The 22977-nt window shown below is 46.8% G+C and overlaps 1 protein-coding gene across 8 annotated transcripts in view; it reads right to left on the minus strand.

The window, feature by feature from the left end:
- Positions 1 to 22977, minus strand: part of PRKAG2 (protein kinase AMP-activated non-catalytic subunit gamma 2) — a 1661435-nt gene that overhangs the window by 243437 nt on the left and 1395021 nt on the right. The window contains exon 2 of one of the 8 annotated variants that reach the window (XM_078663223.1): positions 8347 to 8461. The exons of the other annotated variants lie outside the window; for them this stretch is intronic. Within the exon in view, the coding sequence (XP_078519349.1) occupies positions 8347 to 8461 (115 nt within the window). The remainder of the gene's footprint in view (positions 1 to 8346; positions 8462 to 22977) is intronic. 8 annotated transcript variants of the gene reach the window in all.

Genomic DNA, 22977 nt, shown 5'->3' on the forward strand with positions numbered 1-22977 from the left:
AAAACATGTTTGATACATGCTAACATTTCCCAAAAACAAAAAATATTCATATTGAAAAATCAGTGCAAAACCAGTTTCTACAAGATTATGGGGAACATGAAAATAAACTAGCATTGGCATGGCCAATAGGTCAAGCGTTCACGGTCAGCCTTTTGATTTTATCAATATCTTGTTTTTACATGATTTTTGTAAAACAAAAATATTGTTCTGACAGTTGCCGAGCTCTCACCATTATAACAAAAACATTGGCTAAAAGCAAAAACATTTTTGGTCTCAAAAAGTACACATTGCCACAGTAGACCTTGAGGTGGAAGAAACCACTCTGGGTGCGGATATGCTCCTTGTGAAGGAGCAGAATGTCGTCAGTAACAGAATAATTTTGGGTCTGCAGTGAGTTAACTAATCAAGATCAAAGTGAATTACAAAACTTGACCCCCAGCGAAATGGCCAGGAAATTGAATGTGTATATGAGCCCATTTGAATTGTTTGTTGACTGTGAAGGGTTTACTTATTTGCCTGGCTATGGACAGAGAACAAAAGGTGTGGCTAAAACCATTATTTAACAAACTTGGGCTGCACTCTTACCTCATTAATGTTTTGTACAACAGGAAAGGCGATTGTTCCAGGAAGAACAGAGATTTTTAACATTCATGGATTCAGAGATTGTGTTTTTCCAACACAATTGACACTGTTATGCCTGAATGGAATTCGTCGGATTCTATAGTTATTTCAAGCTGGTCCCAGGATGCTTGTTTCGTGGTCCAAGGAGGACCTGGCCTGGCAGTTGGGGCTGGACTGTTCCCATGGGGCGCAGAGTCAAGACTAATTTGCATACGGCTGGGTCCAAACTGGGGTGGAACCGTGAGCAAAAAAACAATGAATTTACCCCAGATCTGTGACTGGGGCTGAATGTTTGACAATGTTCAGCATTTAATCCATCATCTTTTTGTTTTGCTAAAAGTCGCTCTTAGTGGGAAGCGTAAGCCCAGACGTTGGTCCCGTGCTCGCTCTGCCATTGGATTCAAGCTAGGATGGCTGATGAGGGGTGATACTCTGGACCCGGTCCCAAGATGCTCGTTTTCCAGTCCTAGGAGGAATTGGCTTGGCAGTTCGGTCTGGACTGTTCCCATGAGGTACAGGGTCAACACTGATTTGCATATGCCTGGGTCCAAACTGGGGTGAAATGGTGAGCAGAAAAACGATGGATGCAACCCAGATCTGTGACTGGGGGTGAATATTTGACAATGTTCAGCATAATGTCCATCTTCTTTTTGAGTTGCTATGGTTATTTGATGACCAGGTGTTAACTTACAATTCCTTATGTGGAATTTCCACAATGTAACTTTTACCCAAGGAGCTTCTTCGGTGACCATCAATACATTACAGCGTCTGTTGGTATGCACATAATTAGCCGCAAATGAAGCAATGTTGTTTTTGTATTGCATTTGTAACACCTTTAATTTCCGTAAAGCTTTGGAATATTTAACAAATGCTTAGCAAATACTTGAGAACAACAGATAGAAGTCACCACAGTACCACACAGGGAGCGATCAGAGCAGCTGCCATGCCTATATCCTGAAGACATCGGACATTTGACAGAGCCGCAGGGCGCAGCAGCTGCTATAACACAAATGTACAGAACGAGCGATCACAGGGGAACAGACATACAGCAAGAGGAATATGGCAGTTACTGGTTGAAGTGCACTTGTTTGTGTGCAATGAATCCTTACACCCAATTTTTCATTTTTTTAACACACACATAGTTCCATATTTGGATATTATTCATTGTCTCAACGATAGTGAAAAGCAAACAGGTGTATCTTTACAATCACAAACAAGTGGATAAAAGGGACGCATATGTCGCCTCGATATCATGTTGTAACGGGGGGAAAAAGTTATGAAGGCTCGAAGCACGAAATGTCCCAAATGTCAAAACGAAAGCTCAGCACTAGGGGCGGGGAAGGGGAACCCTTGACATTTATGGGATTAACATCCTACATCTCATCCATTAGTTTGATAGGGGCGTGTAAGACTAGATCTTAAATCTGAGGGTAAGGCAGGATTCTAATATGCTCAGTTAGACTTGCAAGACCGACATCAGATAGAGGCTCTGTACGGTTTCAGCAACTAAACTGTTATTTTGTCAAGGAGGTGCTACACAAACAGAACCTTGAGGCAAAAAAGCACTTAATTATCTTGCACAAGTACACAACCCTTCGCTTTTCCCTTTCTTTGTTATGAAGGATTTTATTTGTGCATTGCCACGACATGATAGCCGTCAGAGCGTAGCCTTCACCTGTGCCGCGGCTGAAGTGGCATAACCTGGGGAGGGGGGGGGGGCGTTCTCCTCGCTTTCATTTGAGCCTATGGCACCCTCGTCACTTCACTGCTTCCCGAGCCCCACAAATGCCCATGTGTGCTACCATCCTACAACTTTGCCATGGTACAGTGCATGTGTTTTCAGCTTCCTTGGCGTAAAATGGTGTGCTCCTACACCCCCCCCCACCCCACCCCACCCCCGATGGTGATGGGGAAGCATGGAGTGAAGGTTCTCCGAGACTGCAGAGCTCCTCACCAGAGGTTGGGTGCTATCTAAGAGCCCTTCTTTGGCATTATGGTACTGTCAATTTGTCAACATCCAGCATGGCTTTCCAACTCCTTTGCCACATGAACCTTGAGATATATGCTCAGCGTGTCACTGAATCTGAGGAATCCAAAGAGTGTTAGCACTGTCCAGTAAACAATTGCAATGAGATTGGGGGCTATATACAATTGTGTTTTTCTATACTTTCTACAATTAGATTGTTAACGTATGGCAGTCCTTTTGAAAAAGCATGTGGCTTTATCCAATTAATTCTCATAGTAAGGTCAAGGACGTCACTTCCGCAACACCTGGGATTTTAGTGAATCAAAGTCGGAGAGAAGTAGGCTAGAATAGGCCTCTCAGTCTGCATTTTCTAAAGAACAGTTTAGACTGTTAACATATCGCAAAAGTGTTTTAAATGATTTTGAAAAAGGACAGTCGGGGATCTGCAGAGGCCTTCCTTCCGCCTGCTCGCACAATCACGCACAGTGTGTCACGGGCCCTTGAGCAAGGAAGGCAATGGGCCGCGTGGCCGCTCTTTGAACTGTGAAATACGGCAATTATCACGGTCTAGTGGCCCCCCGCAGGCCTCTGGGCCCTGGTACCACTGCACCTGCTGCTCCAGTGGACGCCACGCCCCTGGAACTACAGGCGAGTAAACAAAGAAATGTACTTTTAAAAAAAAGCAAATAATTTGCAAATATTTCACGTATGCTCTGGCCGCCGCAGAGACGATGATTTTGAAAAAGCAGGTTACAGGTCCCTGCCAGCATGCTGGATGTTCTTGAACTGCGCAGGGTGCCTGGTCACACTGAATGAACTTTGCTGTCTGAGCACCATATAAGGGACACATCCCATGTGTGCGCGTGCCGTCGGGGCAATTCCAAATATGCTGAAACACGGTGCGTGCTGCGTTTAGGAAAATCCTGAGGGGTAGAAATATCTGCGCAGATACGAATCATGGAGCCAAGGCAGAAGTCCCTAAAAACAAAATCACATTCTTTTACCTTTCGAAACAACGACTCCTATCTTCCGTGGCTACGGGTTAGAAACCCTTTAAGGAGTTTTTAAGTTAGTCAACTTAAAGGGACTTTTGGCCGCAAATGCTTTTTTTCGGACTGGGCATCTCAGCGCAGTCTGCTAAGATCGGTATTTAAAGCAGTAAACCCAGCAAATAATGCATCCTACCCCCTCAGAATGCCAAGGATGAGTAGACACAAGGGCAGTAGCGCCCTTTGACGTAGCTTTTTGAAAGTACGGGTATAGTTTTCAGATCAAGAGTGAACAGGATGAAGATGTCAGGCAGTGTGTGCAGGGCTGCTTTAAACTTTGAACCGCAAAATCTGGACCTAGTTTATGGCTATAGTTTTCTTTAAAAAGCAAGCGTATGCCAGGACCGAATAAATACAGGGATCAATCGAGTGGTGTGCTTAATGGATAATAAAAACAATCAGACCTCGTTTGAGGACCGAAATGGATGCGCAAGAAAAAAACAAATCAATACGCTGTCTGGGGCCATCCATTAAGCCTTTATCGGCTGCAGGGGTCACAAATGTTAACACTATCGAGCAAGTGGCGGAGTTCAGTGTGCTGACAACAGGCAGCATGCTACGGCATCATCAAGTATGCAGGGAGATAGGGAGCCTGGAGAAGAGCCCGGTAACATTCCAACGCATACCCCATCCGATAACACCAGGGGACTCTGAGAAGGGAGGAAGGCGCTAAAGCACCTTAAATTATGTAACCCATAGTTTCTGGTTTAGCAAAACTTGATATGACGGCTCACATTCGCCACAAAAAGCGAGACCGGTAATTTAGAGACCCCCAAGGATCTTTTACCCTATATAAAACTATCTAGACCTCCCCTCCTAGGGAATTGCTTCTGTAACTCATGTATCTCATGCAACTACGCTCCAAAAACTGAAACTACCAGCCCGACTGTCCCTAAAATGGCCTCCATGAATGTGCCCCTTGCCAAAGCACTCATTCTCCCTTGTTGGGGAGGGATCCAGCATTTATGACCTGACTCTTAGAGACCCCTCTGAGGGAGTCCACAGCGGTAAGGGAGTCACACTTAGCAGAGGATTGGGAATTGCTTCTGTAACTCATGTTTTTCATGTAATTACGCTCCAGAAACTGATGTAACTTTGTAACTATGCTTTGTAACATTGTCCTTCCTCATGTAAAGCTCTCTGATACCTCCGGGTCTAGCCAGCGCTATATAAAACTTAAAAAAAAAAAAATGTACTGTCAGATAACTTTAGCAATAGTGTATTAAGCTGAGTGAATCACACAACGGACAGAGATGAGGCTCCAAAGGGAGTGAAGATTGGTATGGTACCTTAAAGTGAGGAATTATTGGACTTTTTTGATTTTGTAACTTCAGCACATTTTGTACGCAAGTTTTTTTTGTGACTATGACTATTGTGCGATGATATCCATTCACTGTTACATTTCACATTCTTACTCAAATTTGATCTGATTCACTGAAATAACATTCTGTGCTAAAAGTTTAAGAAAACAAATTAGTTGTGACGGCATGGAAAATTCGGTGAGGTTCCATTCAGCTGTTCCTGACTGCAAAACCAGGCTGTGCAAGTCTGAACAACAAACAACTTTGTTAACATAACTTTACCCCCTTGAAAGATCTTCACCAAAGGCTGGAGTGGAGAGCAGAGCCTTAAGCTGGGAGGAATCGAGGGGCATTCGGAAGCGGCCTATAGAGGACCTTTGGAGAGAGGCTCGGAGGGCTTGGGGACATCCAGACAAAGAGCAGGATGCAGGAGAGGAGACCAAGAGGACAGTGGGTGACCCTGGTTTTATTATAATAGAAGGCCCACCTTTGATAGGGAAGGACACGTGCAAATGCATACTACAGGAACTATACAGACACCCCTTGTTGTGTAGCAGGGAATGGAACTAGAAAGGGATTAATAAGAGAAAAGAGATCCCCTCTTCCCCCCGGGAAGTAAACACATTTTGGCGTTTGTAGCTCACAGTTATCACGGAGCAATAACCCCTGGAGTGCGATGCTGCAAGAACCCCCTCTGCATGAAGTTTTGTTATCTGTTTAAGTATTTTTAAAATAGGAACAGGAATGGATGACGACATTACCAAGCCCAGTCTATGGCTGGAAGCCACTTACCGAGATGGGACCGTGAAAGTAGATACTTTCCATAGAAAAGCTGGATGCAATGAACGATAACTGGTAGATATGGGTCGGGGAGGGTGGTATACACCTGGAACAATAATGGCTCGTGCTACAATGGATTACATGACTAACATATTTGGGAAATGCCTCAGTGATGATTACGAAATGTTTAGTAAATAACAGGTATATATATGAGCCAATGTCTTAAAAATAAAATGTCAATAAAAATATGTTTAAAAAAAAGAAGAAAAAAGAAAGATCTTCACCAAACCCAGCCAACAAAGTTGGAGTTGGTTAAACACACTCTTTGTCAGATTTGATTTAAATGCACTAAGGGGCGTAAAGCTGAAGACTGTCTAACAAAAACATGGTTGTTAGACCTGACATCCCCCAAAATGTTTGCCTTCACTCCTCCTGTTCTGCTGAATACATTTGTGTTGGCTCTAGAACTCTGCACACTTTACCAGGAAGACTAGACCTGCACCCTTCATCCAAAGTTGAAATGACTCCAAGGGTGAGCTGACTGACCTCCAGTTCAGAGTTACAGGGACATAAGCTCCAGAGGGCTCTCTGCAACTGGACCTGCTGAGTTCTGCTGAGCTCTGCTGGCCTCTGCTGGAGTGAGTGCCTGATCCCCAAGAGGTGTCTCCCTTGGTGTGGCAGAAGTTGAGCTCCTCCTTGAACAAAAGGAGAAATCCTTAATTTTTAGGCTCTTCGAGACCACAAACGGACCAGTTTGCGCCAAGATTTTACTGCCCACCAAAGCAAAGCCCTGGTGAACCAGACTATTTGCGCTACAGCAACCACCAGCAACGCGAGATCTGAACTTCATGCTAAGGCACCGACAGCCAGCAGTGACTGCCAATGCGAATCCCCAGCAATGGCCATCAGCAACGTCCAATAGGATCTTCGCGCTTCAGCAACGACCGCTATGACACCTGGTTTGCTCTTCACGGTACAGCGACTTTCATCTGCGACGTTCTCCCTGCTCCTCATAGCCTCCTTCACCACTAACCGAACTTTTAGCGCTAGACTATAGAAGGTAACTTTTTCAGCTGGACTAACCTAGTCACTGTTTCCGGCCCGCACTCCATCGCAGTCGGCGTGAACGTGTGCCTTTCCCCCGATTTAGCAAGACCAGATAACCGAGAGTGTTGCTTTGTGCTTTTAGGCGCTATACTTACCTTAAATCTTTGTAACTGAATATCTCTGGTTCAACTGACTGAATTTGTCATTTTGGTGTCAAATAATTTACTACATTTTACTCTATGTTTCTAAATTGGTGTGGTATTTTTCTTGTGTTGTGTTTTCATTTTATTACTGTTTAAGTGCTTCATAAATACTTTACACATTGCCTCCAAGTTAAGCCGGACTGGTTTTGTACCAAGCTACCAGAGGGTTAAGCACATTTTTGTGGTTTACCCGGACAAGGATTGTAGCTGTTGCTCGAGTAGAAATTCAACTCCACCTTTAACAAACAAACCAATTTCTCCTAGTGGTTATAACCTTAACACCTTCGCTGCGGCGGCTATTCCGCCGCAGCGCTAAGGGGGCGAGGCGGCCTCGCGGCGCGCCCATGCTGGTGACGGAACCGCTCCGTCACCAGCCTCGGTTGAGCTGTTCCGATGACGGAGCGGTTCCGTCATGGCCCCGCCCGCTCAATAGAACGCCCAGCGCAGGCGAGCGGGCCATGACGGAACCGCTCCGTCATCAGCACAGCACCACCGCAGCGGATGACGGAGCGGTTCAGTCATCAGCATTGAAGGTGTTAAAGAGCCTTGCTGAGTTCAACTATTCCCATTCCTGTATGTACTACATGAGATTTTTATAATGTACTATAATGGCATTTGTACAGCGCTTAACAATATTTGGGAGTCCCAAAGAACTTACCGGGTGGTTTGTTTGCATTATTTTTATTGTACTTCACACCCCTGACGAGGTAATCAAGGGAACAATTTGCCTCAGGCTCCAAGGCACCTATTCAACTGCAGGACTGAGAGTGTTGGTTGTGGTTTGGCTTATATAGGAACATGTTAGTAAGGAGCATGAGGTTTGAAAATGTGGTGCAAGCATGATGCAATAAATGTTGCTGTCCATAAGCATGGGATGTTGCAGAAAATATGAGAATAGGCACAGTTGAGCATGCAGGATGTAAGCAAGTGAATTGTTACTTGGGGTGGATGGGAGTCCAAACCAAGGAATCAGGCCACAGACATGTTAGGTCAAACACACATTCAATAATTCAACCCTGGGCTCCACCCCTGGTAACTGTGGCACAGAACAGACCGGTTTAACTTCGGAAAATGTACAACATAATTGGCAATATTAAAATAGTTAAAAAGTCAAAACACATCTCAATACAAATCCCACAACGAATATCTAAAAATTAATAAAAATGTAATAAGAAAAATGACACCAAAATATAAAAAAATCCAATGATGGCACCAGAAATAAGATTTTTTTAAAAGTTCTAAAGAGACAAGAAATAAATGAAGAACGAACCAGAAATCACTGTTCGCGATTAATCTGGACCTAGGTTCAAGTTCTGGCCAATCATATTGGAGTGCAGATAGGATACTAGCAAGTGGTTTGTCCAAGTAAAAGTTTTTACCTTCAGACTTAGTCTTTTTTATGGAAGTGAAATTCCTCCAGCGAGGCAAGGTTGCAGGCTGTATCCGCCTAAGTTCTTTCACTGCCGGATAGCACTGGGCAAGGTCCTGCTGAAGCTGTTGGTTTGGGAAGAAAAAAGCCCAAAGTGTGAGAAATTCATATTTTGTAGTTTATGAAGTCCTCAGATTGGGCAAATCCTTCCGAGTACTCGCTATCTGTAAACAGGCCTTTAGATTTTGTTCTCATCTTGTCAAATTTGCTGTGCATTCCACCATAAGCCTTTGTAGTCTGAGGGAATTTGGTGTTTATTTTTTTTTTTGGGCGGACTTCAAAGTGACAGAATCTATGTGACAATTCAGACTGCTGAGTACCCATGCGAGAGGACAGGCTGGAGGATGTTATTTTTTCTAGCACACAACAACAATTAACTGTGCTGATATTTCAGAATACTTCAGAATGAGTAAAGAAGAAATGAAGCACTTTTTTTGTAATTCTGAAGTGTGGTGGAAACAAATATTTTAATATGACCAAAAACACATCAATACACTAGGTGATGACATTCCCACACATTATCGTTTGTGCACAGTAAAAGGGTCTGTACAAATGTAATGATCACACCATAGATACTTCACATTAGGTCACTCCACTTTACACTACTTCACTCTACTCTACAAAACTCTACTGTACACCACTTCAAGCTACAATATTCTGCTCCACTATGCCCATCCACTACACGCCACACCACACCACTTCACTCCACGCCATTCCACTGTAAGACACGCTAGAACATGCCACTGCGTGCCGCTCCAGTCTATATCCATCCATCCAGTCCACATCACTTACCCCACTCCTCTCCAATCTACCCAAATCCACTCCAATCTACCACAATAGACCACACTCCACTCCAATCTACCACAATAGACCACACTCCACTACAATCTACCTCAATCTACCCCACTCTCCGCCACCCAAGCAGACCCACTCTCCGCCATCCAATCTGCCCCAATCCAATCCAATCTGCCCCACGTCAATCCAATCCAATCTGCCCCACGTCAATCCAATCCAATCTGCCCCACGTCAATCCAATCCAATCTGCCCCACGTCAATCCAATCTGCCCCACGTCAATCCAATCCAATCTGCCCCACGTCAATCCAATCTGCCCCACGTCAATCCAATCTGCCCCACGTCAATCCAATCTGCCCCACGTCAATCCAATCTGCCCCACGTCAATCCAATCTGCCCCACGTCAATCCAATCTGCCCCACGTCAATCCAATCTGCCCCACGTCAATCCAATCTGCCCCACTCCAATCCAATCTGCCCCACTCCAATCCAATCTGCCCCACTCCAATCCAATCTGCCCCACTCCAATCCAATCTGCCCCACTCCAATCCAATCTGCCCCACTCCAATCCAATCTGCCCCACTCCAATCCAATCTGCCCCACTCCAATCCAATCTGCCCCACTCCAATCCAATCTGCCCCACTCCAATCCAATCTGCCCCACTCCAATCCAATCTGCCCCACTCCAATCCAATCTGCCCCACTCCAATCCAATCTGCCCCACTCCAATCCAATCTGCCCCACTCCAATCCAATCTGCCCCACTCCAATCCAATCTGCCCCACTCCAATCCAATCTGCCCCACTCCAATCCAATCTGCCCCACTCCAATCCAATCTGCCCCACTCCAAAACAATCTGCCCCACTCCAAAACAATCTGCCCCACTCCAAAACAATCTGCCCCACTCCAAAACAATCTGCCCCACTCCAAAACAATCTGCCCCACTCCAAAACAATCTGCCCCACTCCAAAACAATCTGCCCCACTCCAAAACAATCTGCCCCACTCCAAAACAATCTGCCCCACTCCAAAACAATCTGCCCCACTCCAAAACAATCTGCCCCACTCCAAAACAATCTGCCCCACTCCAAAACAATCTGCCCCACTCCAAAACAATCTGCCCCACTCCAAAACAATCTGCCCCACTCCAAAACAATCTGCCCCACTCCAAAACAATCTGCCCCACTCCAAAACAATCTGCCCCACTCCAAAACAATCTGCCCCACTCCAAAACAATCTGCCCCACTCCAAAACAATCTGCCCCACTCCAAAACAATCTGCCCCACTCCAAAACAATCTGCCCCACTCCAAAACAATCTGCCCCACTCCAAAACAATCTGCCCCACTCCAAAACAATCTGCCCCACTCCAAAACAATCTGCCCCACTCCAAAACAATCTGCCCCACTCCAAAACAATCTGCCCCACTCCAAAACAATCTGCCCCACTCCAAAACAATCTGCCCCACTCCAAAACAATCTGCCCCACTCCAAAACAATCTGCCCCACTCCAAAACAATCTGCCCCACTCCAATCCAATCTGCCCCACTCCAATCCAATCTGCCCCACTCCAATCCAATCTGCCCCACTCCAATCCAATCTGCCCCACTCCAATCCAATCTGCCCCACTCCAATCCAATCTGCCCCACTCCAATCCAATCTGCCCCACTCCAATCCAATCTGCCCCACTCCAATCCAATCTGCTCCAATCCAATCCAATCTGCCCCACTCCAATCCAATCTGCACCGCTCCAATCCAATCTGCCCCAGTCTACCCCACTCAATTCCATTCCTATCAACCTTACTCTAAACCACTCAATCAACCCCACTCCAATCTACCCTACTCCACTTTAATGCCAAATCCACCCTATCTACTTCACTCCAATCTACCAAAATCTACCACACGCTTCTCTACCCCACTCTAGCCCACTCCCATATACATCAATTTACCCAACTCCTGTCAAATTTACTCCACTTCAATCCACCAAATTGTTCCTACTCTACCCCATTCCACCCCCATCTACCACACTCTACCCCCACTCCTCCACTATCTACCACACACTACCCCACTCCTCCACCATCTACCACACACTACCCCACTCCTCCACCATCTACCACACACTACCCCACTCCTCCACCATCTACCACACACTACCCCACTCCTCCACCATCTACCACACACTACCCCACTCCTCCACCATCTACCACACACTACCCCACTCCTCCACCATCTACCACACTCTACCCCACTCCTCCACCATCTACCACACTCTACCCCACTCCTCCACCATCTACCACACTCTACCCCACTCATCCACTATCTACCACACTCTACCCCACTCCTCCCCTACCTACCCCACTCCTCCCCTACCTACCCCACTCCTCCCCTACCTACCCCACTCCTCCCCTACCTACCCCACTCCTCCCCTACCTACCCCACTCCTCCCCTACCTACCCCACTCCTCCCCTACCTACCCCACTCCTCCCCTACCTACCCCACTCCTCCCCTACCTACCCCACTCCTCCCCTACCTACCCCACTCCTCCCCTACCTACCCCACTCCTCCCCTACCTACCCCACTCCTCCCCTACCTACCCCACTCCTCCCCTACCTACCCCACTCCTCCCCTACCTACCCCACTCCTCCCCTACCTACCCCATTCCACCCCTACCTACCCCATTCCACCCCTATCTACGCACTCCAATTTACCACAATCTACATCACTCTACCCTACATCACTCTACCCTACATCACTCTACCCTACATCACTCTACCCTACATCACTCTACCCTACATCACTCTACCCTACATCACTCTACCCTACATCACTCTACCCTACATCACTCTACCCTACATCACTCTACCCTACATCACTCTACCCTACATCACTCTACCCTACATCACTCTACCCTACATCACTCTACCCTACATCACTCTACCCTACATCACTCTACCCTACATCACTCTACCCTACATCACTCTACCCTACCCTACATCACTCTACCCTACATCACTCTACCCTACCCTACATCACTCTACCCTACCCTACATCACTCTACCCTACATCACTCTACCCTACATCACTCTACCCTACATCACTCTACCCTACATCACTCTACCCTACATCACTCTACCCTACATCACTCCATTAAATCCTCCCAATCTAACCCACTCCACTCAACCCTCAATTTATGCTCCACTCTATCTCAATCTACACCCCCTCCCATCTACAACACTCCACTCCACTCCAATCTAACCCACTGGACCCCAATCTAACCCACTCGACCCTAATCCGCACCACCACCACAATCCACCCCACACCACCACAATCTACCCCATGCCATTCTAACCTAATCTACCCCATGCCTATTGGCTTTGCTTGGCTAATGCTGGTTAGCTATTGATGTCGCTGGACGCTCTTAAACTGCCATGATTGGGTTAAGCCGGCTTACATTCCTTTCGAGCCATCCTGCCTGGCCCTAGTCATTTTCTGTTCTCTGGAGCACTATTTAACACCTCATCAAAACAGTATTGACAGGACTGCTGCAGGCGGGCCGGTGCTAATTAGCTAGCATGGACTTCATGCAGGGAAACTGGAACATTTAAAAAAGTTACATTTCCGGTATGTATATCAAAAATTCGACTTTACCATTGAATTGGATTTTTAAAGAATATTGAAAATAGTTGTTGCACCATTTTTAGGGCTCGGACTCCTTCCCAGTGAAACTGGGAGGAGTTTGAGAACTAATGTTAAAGGAGAAAAAAAAAGAAGAAGTATCTCCTAGGGCCTTGGAGAGAGAAATTCCAGACATTCCTTAGCGTTTTCTGTCATCTGGTCAGTGATTCGTCTTCCTTGTGTTTTCGTTTTAATAGGCTTGAAGTGATAGGGTAAATGTAGTTTAGTTCCGCCATTTTGGGCATATTTCGTGCGTGCTCGCGCTAAGAAGTACATAAATTATAATTAGGAGCTGTCAGGGTGCCTCCGTTAGTGAACGGGCGCGTTCACAATTCTGCAGCGCTCAGCGCGCAGCTTCCTTGTTGTATTAGCAGCTGCTTAATGTATGTCCGTTTTTCGAGATTATATTTTATCGGTTTTTTGAAGATTACATTTTATCATACTGTGTTGTTTTAAAATCTTGCAATTCAGCCACAGAAAGCAGAGAACCCCACGCGCCTTTAAACCTGTAAGCAGACACTCGTCCTCCGTCACTAACCCTCCCAGACCTGAACTCCGTGCTAGTCCCTCCTGCACGGCCCCACCGACGCACCCAGTGTGCCTGAGCCCAGCAGCAAGCAGCCCCCAGCCGTCTATGAGTGGCTCCTTCCAAGCCTAATTTGTCAGATCCCGTTCTGCACAGCTGGGTGGGCAGCCCTCCAACAAATGGCAGCTGATAGCGACAAGCAGCAGGGAGGAGACACAACCCCCTCGGCAAAGCTGCCAGAGGCAAGTAGGCGTGGTATTTAGATGCCCTCTGCCACCCGGCACGGGCACAAATGGAGCTTTTTAAACACTGCTGAAAAGGTGAACGGGGCAAGAAGCCGGACGAACTCCGGATCAAGAATTCCACTGTATCAGCTGCAGCAATTCTACCATACCAGTCACAGTAGTACAATTATATATTGCGCACACTGATTCCACCCAGCTTTGTTCTGCAGAGACCTTGCCCTGATGCCCCAGAAAAATTCTTTAAACAGATTGTTTTCAATTGCGTTTTCCTTTGATTTAATTTTCTGAGTGGTGTGTGAGTGTCGATTACAGACAATTTGCAGAGAAATATGTTTGCTTTAACGTAACATCCATAAAAAAAGGTTATTTTAGATCTAAAACAGGACCACATGTGAGAAATGGGGGGGGTCACAGAGATTACTTACAGTGATATTATTTCAAGATAATAATTTATTCTGCGTGCGTTGTTCGGGTGCAGGGGGAGGCTCTACGGACAGGAAAACATATTTAGACACAACTAAACAAAATCATGTATTCAGCCACAGAAACCCAAGGGCCCCACACGCCTTCCAAATTGTGAGCAGACACTCGTCCTCCGTCAATAACCTTCCCAGACCTGAACTCTGTGCTAGTCCCTCCTGCACGGCCGCATCCCAGTCCTTTACTTTACTTCAATATTGTTGTTATCTCCTGTATTGGGTATTTACTGGGTATCAGTGCTTCAAATGAAAAAAAAAATGTTGGTGCTTCTCAGAGGTGTGTTTCTTATAATTTATTGCAAAAGCTTTAACAAATTACCTCTAGCCTGGTGTCTGGGTTACACAGTAGAGAACCCACTGGATGAAGTGAACCCTACCCTTCCTGCCTGAGCCTCCTAACACTTACTCCGTACCTGTGAAATACCTCAGCGCTTAAACAATAAATGTACGAGCATTCTGTGCATTTAATCCCACCTGTGCCTTTTTCCTTGGCATCTTAAACCCCAGTGTTGGCCCCATGGTCAGTTTCAATCCTGGGCTCTCCATTGGCTCATTGTGTGATCGCTGTGAGGTTATGCTATCCTCCTCAAACTCTGTACCAGTTGGATTCAAGGTGAGGCGTCTGTAAAAAGTGGCCCCTGTACACTATACGTATGCCAGTGCCACAGAGCCTCTCCGAGGCCCCTTTTTGCCTCATAGGGATGCCATCCAAGGCGTTTGGGCACTTTTGTTGCTTTCCATTCCTTCTTTCCCTTTGTCGACAACCCATGTGTCCTCCGTACAAACCGGAATACAGACCACTCTATAAGCATTAGGTGCTGTTGAGTGCAGAGTGCTGTGTGCTGTTGAGTGAAGAGTGCTGTATGCTGTTGAGTGCAGAGTGCTGTGTGCTGTTGAGTGCAGAGTGCTGTGTGCTGTTGAGTGCAGAGTGCTGTGTGCTGTGAGCTGTTCAGTGCAGAGTGCTGTTGAGGGCAGAGTGCTGTTGAGTGCAGAGTGCTGTTGAGTGCAGAGTGCTGTAGAGTACAGAGTGCTGTAGAGTACAGAGCGCTCTAGAGTGCAGAGCGCTGTATTGTGCAGAGTGCTGCTGAGGGCAGAGTGCTGTTGAGGGAAGAGTGCTGTTGAGGGCAGAGTGCTGTGTGCTGTTGAGTGCAGAGTGCTTTTGAGTGATGTGTGCTGTTGAGTGCAGAGTGCTGTTGAGTGCAGAGTGCTGTAGAGTACAGAGTGCTGTAGAGTACAGAGCGCTCTAGAGTGCAGAGCGCTGTATTGTGCAGAGTGCTGCTGAGGGCAGAGTGCTGTTGAGGGAAGAGTGCTGTTGAGGGCAGAGTGCTGTGTGCTGTTGAGTGCAGAGTGCTTTTGAGTGATGTGTGCTGTTGAGTGCAGAGTGCTGTTGAGTGCTGTGTGCTGTACAGGGCAGAGTGCTGTAGAGGGCAGAGTGCTGTAGAGGGCAGAGTGCTGTAGAGGGCAGAGTGCTGTAGAGGGCAGAGTGCTGTAGAGGGCAGAGTGCTGTAGAGGGCAGAGTGCTGTAGAGGGCAGAGTGCTGTAGAGGGCAGAGTGCTGTGTGCTGTTGAGTGCAGAGTGCTGTGTGCTGTTGAGTGCAGAGTGCTGTGTGCTGTTGAGTGCAGAGTGCAGAGTGCTGTGGAGTGCAGAGTGCTGTGGAGTGCAGAGTGCTGTTGAGTGCAGAGTGCTGTGGAGTGCAGAGTGCTGTTGAGTGCAGAGTGCTGTTGAGTGCAGAGTGCTGTTGAGTGCAGAGTGCTGTTGAGTGCAGAGTGCTGTTGAGTGCAGAGTGCTGTTGAGTGCAGAGTGCTGTTGAGTGCAGAGTGCTGTTGAGTGCAGAGTGCTGTTGAGTGCAGAGTGCTGTTGAGTGCAGAGTGCTGTTGAGTGCAGAGTGCTGTTGAGTGCAGAGTGCTGTTGAGTGCAGAGTGCTGTTGAGTGCAGAGTGCTGTTGAGTGCAGAGTGCTGTTGAGTGCAGAGTGCTGTTGAGTGCAGAGTGCTGTTGAGTGCAGAGTGCTGTTGAGTGCAGAGTGCTGTTGAGTGCAGAGTGCTGTTGAGTGCAGAGTGCTGTTGAGTGCAGAGTGCTGTTGAGTGCAGAGTGCTGTTGAGTGCAGAGTGCTGTTGAGTGCAGAGTGCTGTTGAGTGCAGAGTGCTGTTGAGTGCAGAGTGCTGTTGAGTGCAGAGTGCTGTTGAGTGCAGAGTGCTGTTGAGTGCAGAGTGCTGTTGAGTGCAGAGTGCTGTTGAGTGCAGAGTGCTGTTGAGTGCAGAGTGCTGTTGAGTGCAGAGTGCTGTTGAGTGCAGAGTGCTGTTGAGTGCAGAGTGCTGTTGAGTGCAGAGTGCTGTTGAGTGCAGAGTGCTGTTGAGTGCAGAGTGCTGTTGAGTGCAGAGTGCTGTTGAGTGCAGAGTGCTGTTGAGTGCAGAGTGCTGTTGAGTGCAGAGTGCTGTTGAGTGCAGAGTGCTGTTGCGTGCTGTATGCTGTTGAGGGCAGAGTGCTGTTGAGGGCAGAGTGCTGTTGAGGGCAGAGTGCTGTTGAGGGCAGAGTGCTGTTGAGGGCAGAGTGCTGTTGAGGGCAGAGTGCAGAGTGCTGTTGAGGGCAGAGTGCTGTTGAGGGCAGAGTGCTGTGTGCTGTTGAGTGCAGAGTGCTGTGTGCTGTTGAGGGCAGAGTGTTGTGTGCTGTTGAGTGCATGCTGTTGAGGGCAGAGTGCAGAGTGCTGTTGAGGGCAGAGTGATGTGTGCTATTGAGGGCAGAGTGCTGTGTGCTGTTGAGTGCAGAGTGCTGTGTGCTGTTGAGTGCAGAGTGCTGTGTGCTGTTGAGGGCAGAGTGTTGAGTGCTGTTGAGTGCAGAGTGCTGTTGAGTGCAGAGTGCTGTTGCGTGCTGTATGCTGTTGAGTGCAGAGTGCTGTTGAGTGCAGAGTGCTGTTGAGTGCAGAGTGCTGTTGAGTGTATAGTGCTGTTGAGTGCAGAGTGCTGTTGAGTGCAGAGTGCAGAGTGCTGTTGAGTGTATAGTGCTGTTGAGTGCAGAGTGCTGTTGAGTGCAGAGTGCTGTGTGCTGTTGAGTGCTGTGTGCTGGTGAGTGCAGAGTGCTGTGTGCTGTTGAGTGTAGAGTGCTGTTGAGTGCAGACTGCTTTTGAGTGCAGAGTGCTGTTGCGTGCAGAGTGCTGTTGCGTGCAGAGTGCTGTTGAGGGCAGAGTGCAGAGTGCTGTTGAGGGCAGAGTGCAGAGTGCTGTTGAGGGCAGAGTGCTGTTGAGGGCAGAGTGCAGAGTGCTGTTGAGGGCAGAGTGCTGTTGAGGGCAGAGTGCTGCGTGCTGTTGAGTGCAGAGTGCTGTGTGCTGTTGAGTGCAGAGTGCTGTGTGCTGTTGAGGGCAGAGTGTTGTGTGCTGTTGAGTGCATGCTGTTGAGGGCAGAGTGCAGAGTGCTGTTGAGGGCAGAGTGATGTGTGCTATTGAGGGCAGAGTGCTGTGTGCTGTTGAGTGCAGAGTGCTGTGTGCTGTTGAGTGCAGAGTGCTGTGTGCTGTTGAGGGCAGAGTGTTGAGTGCTGTTGAGTGCAGAGTGCTGTTGAGTGCAGAGTGCTGTTGCGTGCTGTATGCTATTGAGGGCAGAGTGCTGTGTGCTGTTGAGTGCAGAGTGCTGTGTGCTGTTGAGTGCTGTGTGCTGGTGAGTGCAGAGTGCTGTGTGCTGTTGAGTGCTGTGTGCTGTTGAGTGCAGAGTGCTGTTGAGTGCAGAGTGCTGTGTGCTGTTGAGTGCTGTGTGCTGGTGAGTGCTGTGTGCTGGTGAGTGCAGAGTGCTGTGTGCTGTTGAGGGCAGAGTGCTGTGTGCTGTTGAGTGCAGAGTGCTGTGTGCTGTTGAGGGCAGAGTGCTGTGTGCTGTTGAGGGCAGAGTGCTGTTGAGGGCAGAGTGCTGTTGAGGGCAGAGTGCTGTTGAGGGCAGAGTGCTGTTGAGGGCAGAGTGTTGAGGGCAGAGTGCAGAGTGACTGTTCCAGAGAGAGCAGGGTATGCTTGTGCGCTTACACGGTGCACTGACACACAGGAGCTCAAACAAAGAACAGCTGAGCACGTTTCTTGGGAGCTTCATTGAGGCAGCCGGCCCTTTGTGAGGGGAGCAGCAAGGAGGGGACGCCTCAACCAATCAAGCGCAACTACTCACAACCTACTGTACGATTAAAGCACAGGCCAAAGGGCAGAGCTAGGTCTTTTCGCATTACGTAGGGTGAGCAGTGTGTGAGTGTGTCGTGTGAGCAGTGTATGAGCGTGCAGGGTGAGCAGTGTGTGAGTATGCAGGGTTAACAGTGTGTAAGCGTGCAGGGTGAACATTGTGTGAGTGCAGAGTGCTGTTGAGGGCAGAGTGCAGAGTGCTGTTGAGGGCAGAGTGCTGTGTGCTGTTGAGGGCAGAGTGCTGTGTGCTGTTGAGGGCAGAGTGCCGTGTGCTGTTGAGGGCAGTGTGCTGTGTGCTTTTGAGTGCAGAGTGCTGTGTGCTGTGTGCTGTTGAGTGCAGAGTGCCGTGTGCTGTTGAGGGCAGAGTGCTGTGTGCTGTTGAGGGCAGAGTGCTGTTGAGGGCAGAGTGCTGTTGAGGGCAGAGTGTGTGTGAGTGTGTAGTGTGAGCAGTGTATGAGCGTGCAGGGTGAGCTGTGTGTGAGTATACAGGGTTAACAGTGTGTGAGCGTGCAGGGTGAACATTGTGTGAGCGTGCAGGGTGAGCAGTGTGTGAGCGTGTAGGGTGAGCAGTGTATGAGTGTGAGCAGTGTGTGAGTGTGTAGGGTGAGCAGTGTGTGAGTGTGTAGGGTGAGCAGTGTGTGAGTGTGAAGGGTGACAGTGTGTGAGTGTGCAGGGTGAGCAGTGTGAGAGTGTGTAGGGTGAGCAGTGTGTGTGTGTAGGATGAACAGTGTGTGTGTGCAGGGTGAACAGTGTGTATTTGCAGGGTGAACAGTGTGTGTTTGCAGGGTGAACAGTGTGTGTGTGCAGGGTGAACAGTGTGTGAGTGTGCAGGGTGAACAGTGTGTGAGTGTGCAGGGTGAACAGTGTGTGAGTGTGCAGGGTAAACAGTGTGTGAGTGTGTAGGGTGAACAATTCCAATCCAAACCACATAATTCCACTACACACCACATGCATACACTCCATAACACATGGCTAAAAGACATTGCCATTTACAATGCCATTAGCTCTAACTCAAATAAATCCGAGACCTATTGCATTTCCAATGCTTGTTGTAGCTTGTTTCAGTCAAGAGCTAAGAAGACAACCAGAGCCTTCCACAGTGAAAATACCTTTTGGGGGATTGTCACTGTAAGGACAGGCAAACATTACATTTCTACATGCCCACTTTTAAATACAAGGCACCATACCTTGAGGACAAATGGCCTAATTAGATGAAACGTATTAATATTTAAAAGGAAGGCTTTTTCCCCTTTCAAAAGGGTTATTTGGACAGGTTAATTCACATGTTTTAACTGCAGCAATTCGGCTTTGTTGGGAAGCCTGAAGCCATGTGTTCCTTGTCACACTAGTGGATGGCAAAATATGTGCTGCAGTCCACGGGTGGCATTCAACTTTCCATGCCAAGGGTATAGTTTCTACACCATACACTGTGGCTTTACAGAACAGCTTAATATGTCAATGTGAGATCATCCAATGTTTACATGTTTTAGATGTCACAGCATATATTCTGGCACTGGATGGCAGTGCCCCAGTTTGCAGTCTAATAGCCAACAATACAAATCATTAAAGAAAAAGGGGCCAACCACGCAAAAAGGGGCATTTTCTCACAACAGGTACATAATGCTGTTAGGGCTGGGCTATTACAAAGGCAGAAAAACACTGATAATCCATTCACTTGTATCAGTAGCATCCACCAGAGTATATGGAGTCCCTACAATAGCGCCATAATGCCCAAGCCATAGCAGGCACTGTTAAATTAATTTGATAGAACTATATGATGTCCACCAAGGACAGAGAGCATCCCAGTGAAAGCACGGTTAAGCCACCAGAGAGTATTATATTGAGACCATTCAGGAGCAACAGAAAAACATCCCCACTGGTGGCGATGTTAAGCAACCTGGCAGTATTGTACACAATACAATACTCTAAGGAGCAAGACAACCAATTCCAGTGGAAGTACTGTAAAGTGAGCAGGGAGCAAAGTATGAAGTCCAGGATTGACAGAGGACTAACTATGCTCCCCAAACCCTCAGCTTCACAGGGTACATAAATCACAAAACCTAGCTACAGACTCCAACACATTGCCTGGGGACCTGCAATAATGAAAGTCATGCAGCAAATATAAGTGGGACTTATCAGAGGACTTAAGGTACTGAATGTGAGTCAATGATCCACTATTCTCACTCCCTTCCCAAGTAAATCTGTCTCTGTCAGTTTACTTCAACTCAAATCTCTTAAGATAGTTTCAATTTATTCAGAGACCCAGCGTTGCCTGAGCCTTATACTGCATAGAACTGCAAGGGAAATGGGTTCTGTGACATGTGACCACGCATGTACAAAGGGAAAGTAGACTACTCTCCCAACTGGAAGGCAGAACAAAAACCTTTCCACCTCTGCTCCCTGGATTGAGGTGAGGGCCTTGATTGGACCACAAAGCATTCCATTTGTACCTCTTGTCAGAAATTATTGTTCAAGTGTTTCTCTGCAGCTGCAAAAATCCCTGGTGTTGAAAAACTGGTTACAAAGAATGCAAAACCTAACCATTAAACTCAGTGGTCAAACCTGGGCTCTGAGCTATTTACAGATTTAATGTACGCAGAGGTGAAATGCCTTGTTCCATGAACGACTGCTGTCAGGTTTAATTAAGAGGCGGGTGAATAACCAGACGCAGAGCAAGATAACCCTGCATACCAGTGCGAACTAGTTCAATGGGAGGGTGTATGAGGTTGTAGGAGCTCCTCTCTCTTATCTCAACAACGCCACACAAACTACATCAACATGCAAACAGGTACTTCGAACGCCCAAAACAATTCTTCCATCCTCAAGTGTTCGTTATGCACCGTAGGGTTCTAACGTGACTATCACAAAGTGTGAAAAAAACTTGTGTGATGCAAAAACTATAGACACCTCTACAAAGTATAACTAATACACCACCATGAATAAAATGAGTACAAAAGGATAATCATGGGGTAGCAAAACGAGTTACTTGCCACATATGCCCCATCACTTAACAGGTTTCCAAAGCCAGTGAAGCAAACCACAAATCTGCAATAGGAACGTGTAAGTCATCTGTATTGTTAGCTCTGGGAAACAGAAAATTAACATGTAGAACGCAGACCTGTGCAGTAAAAAGTGTGAGCAGCCTAGAGGAGGCAGGATAGGCGGTAAACAAAGTGGTTGGAATGTAGTGGAAGGAGGGAACAGAAGGGGGTGATGAAGTAAATGGGAGGATACAATGGAAGATGTATGGGGGCACAATGCCTGTGTTAAGCATTTTAAGGCACAAATACTCATAAGAAAAGTGGCTTTACAAAGATGATCAGGACAGGTTCTTAGGAGACTAATTATTCATTCATGTTTGTCTAATTCACATAAATCCTACCTAAAGTACATAGTCGGGGGTAAAAGCAAAATTCCTAGGAACCTGGAAAATTAAATCACCATAGGAAAATAATGGTTCCATCGGAGTCACTCAAATTCATAAAGGTAAACACATGTGTTTTGATACAACCTTTACATTACATGCGGAACATTAATCCATATATGTGAAAGTTCTTTTTTTCTAAACACAGAACATTGCATCACCATGATAAGTTTCGGTTTTTTATAGCATGAAAACATTACAAAATAGACGCGTGCTCAAACATACGAAAGTAGGCAAAGCACAGATTTCTGCATGTTTAAGTGGCATACAAGATGTTTAATAAAAAACATATCCACACTACATATGGATAACGGAATGCCAACACAAAATATTTTATCCCTATGCAATCAACAGATATATTTTAACTACTACATTCTGGAATACTGCCTAGACACCTTCGACATAAACATAAGTGAATTATATGTCTTTATATTGCTTATATCAGGTGCACCCTCACTCAAGTGCAACTGAAATGCACACTTCAGGAAATTTGTCAACATACACGTAAAGAACAAATCCACTGGGGTTGATGAAGCAGAGGTAGATTTTGGGTCAGAGTCTTTAAATGGATTCCCACAGTAGAGAGCGTTGGCTTAGCTTTTCAGAATGTCAAAGTCCTCCCTGACCCTCAGTTTTGCCAAAAGCCAACGGGAGACCTCCATCCAACTAGCAATCATCTATTTATCACATCTTGCTTACGACACATGGGTCAGAACAGTTTTGAGCTACGATAAACTTTATCCACAACCACGCTTATCACCATTTTGAGATAATCAGAGTCGGGCAGTTCCACCAACATTCAGCCTGGTCCCCATTTTAGATTCATAGGATCTCTTGTGGCAAGTGGCAGTCTTTCAAAACACTCAATGCAGACAATATGCCAGCTTCCAGGACCTGTTCGTACCTCCACCTTCAAGTCACTTTGATAGTCTGGCATAATAACCCACAAGAAAGTCATTTTCATTGCTTTAGTATAGTTTTCTCAGCGTTCTACCTTGAATTCTAAATTGAAGGATGAATCTCCACAGCTCTGAAATCTCCAACATATCGGTAGTACTTCCGCTTGTTATCGAGCAGCCCTCAATCATCTAGACTTGCATCAAAGGTTCCTACCTTTCTCTCAGTGGCAGAGATACAGCCTCTAACTACGTAATTTGCTCCCACTAGTGCCGTTATCTTATTTTCAACTGTATTGTGCATCCCTTTATACATCCAAATTATCTGTGATCTCAGGAGCACCAGAGTGTTGACTTCTCAGGCTAAAAATAAATAAAAATTCTCCCTTCTCCTTTACAATATGCTCT

The sequence above is a fragment of the Lissotriton helveticus genome, chromosome 10 (assembly GCF_964261635.1).
Source record: "Lissotriton helveticus chromosome 10, aLisHel1.1, whole genome shotgun sequence".
Classification (NCBI taxonomy): domain Eukaryota; kingdom Metazoa; phylum Chordata; class Amphibia; order Caudata; family Salamandridae; genus Lissotriton; species Lissotriton helveticus.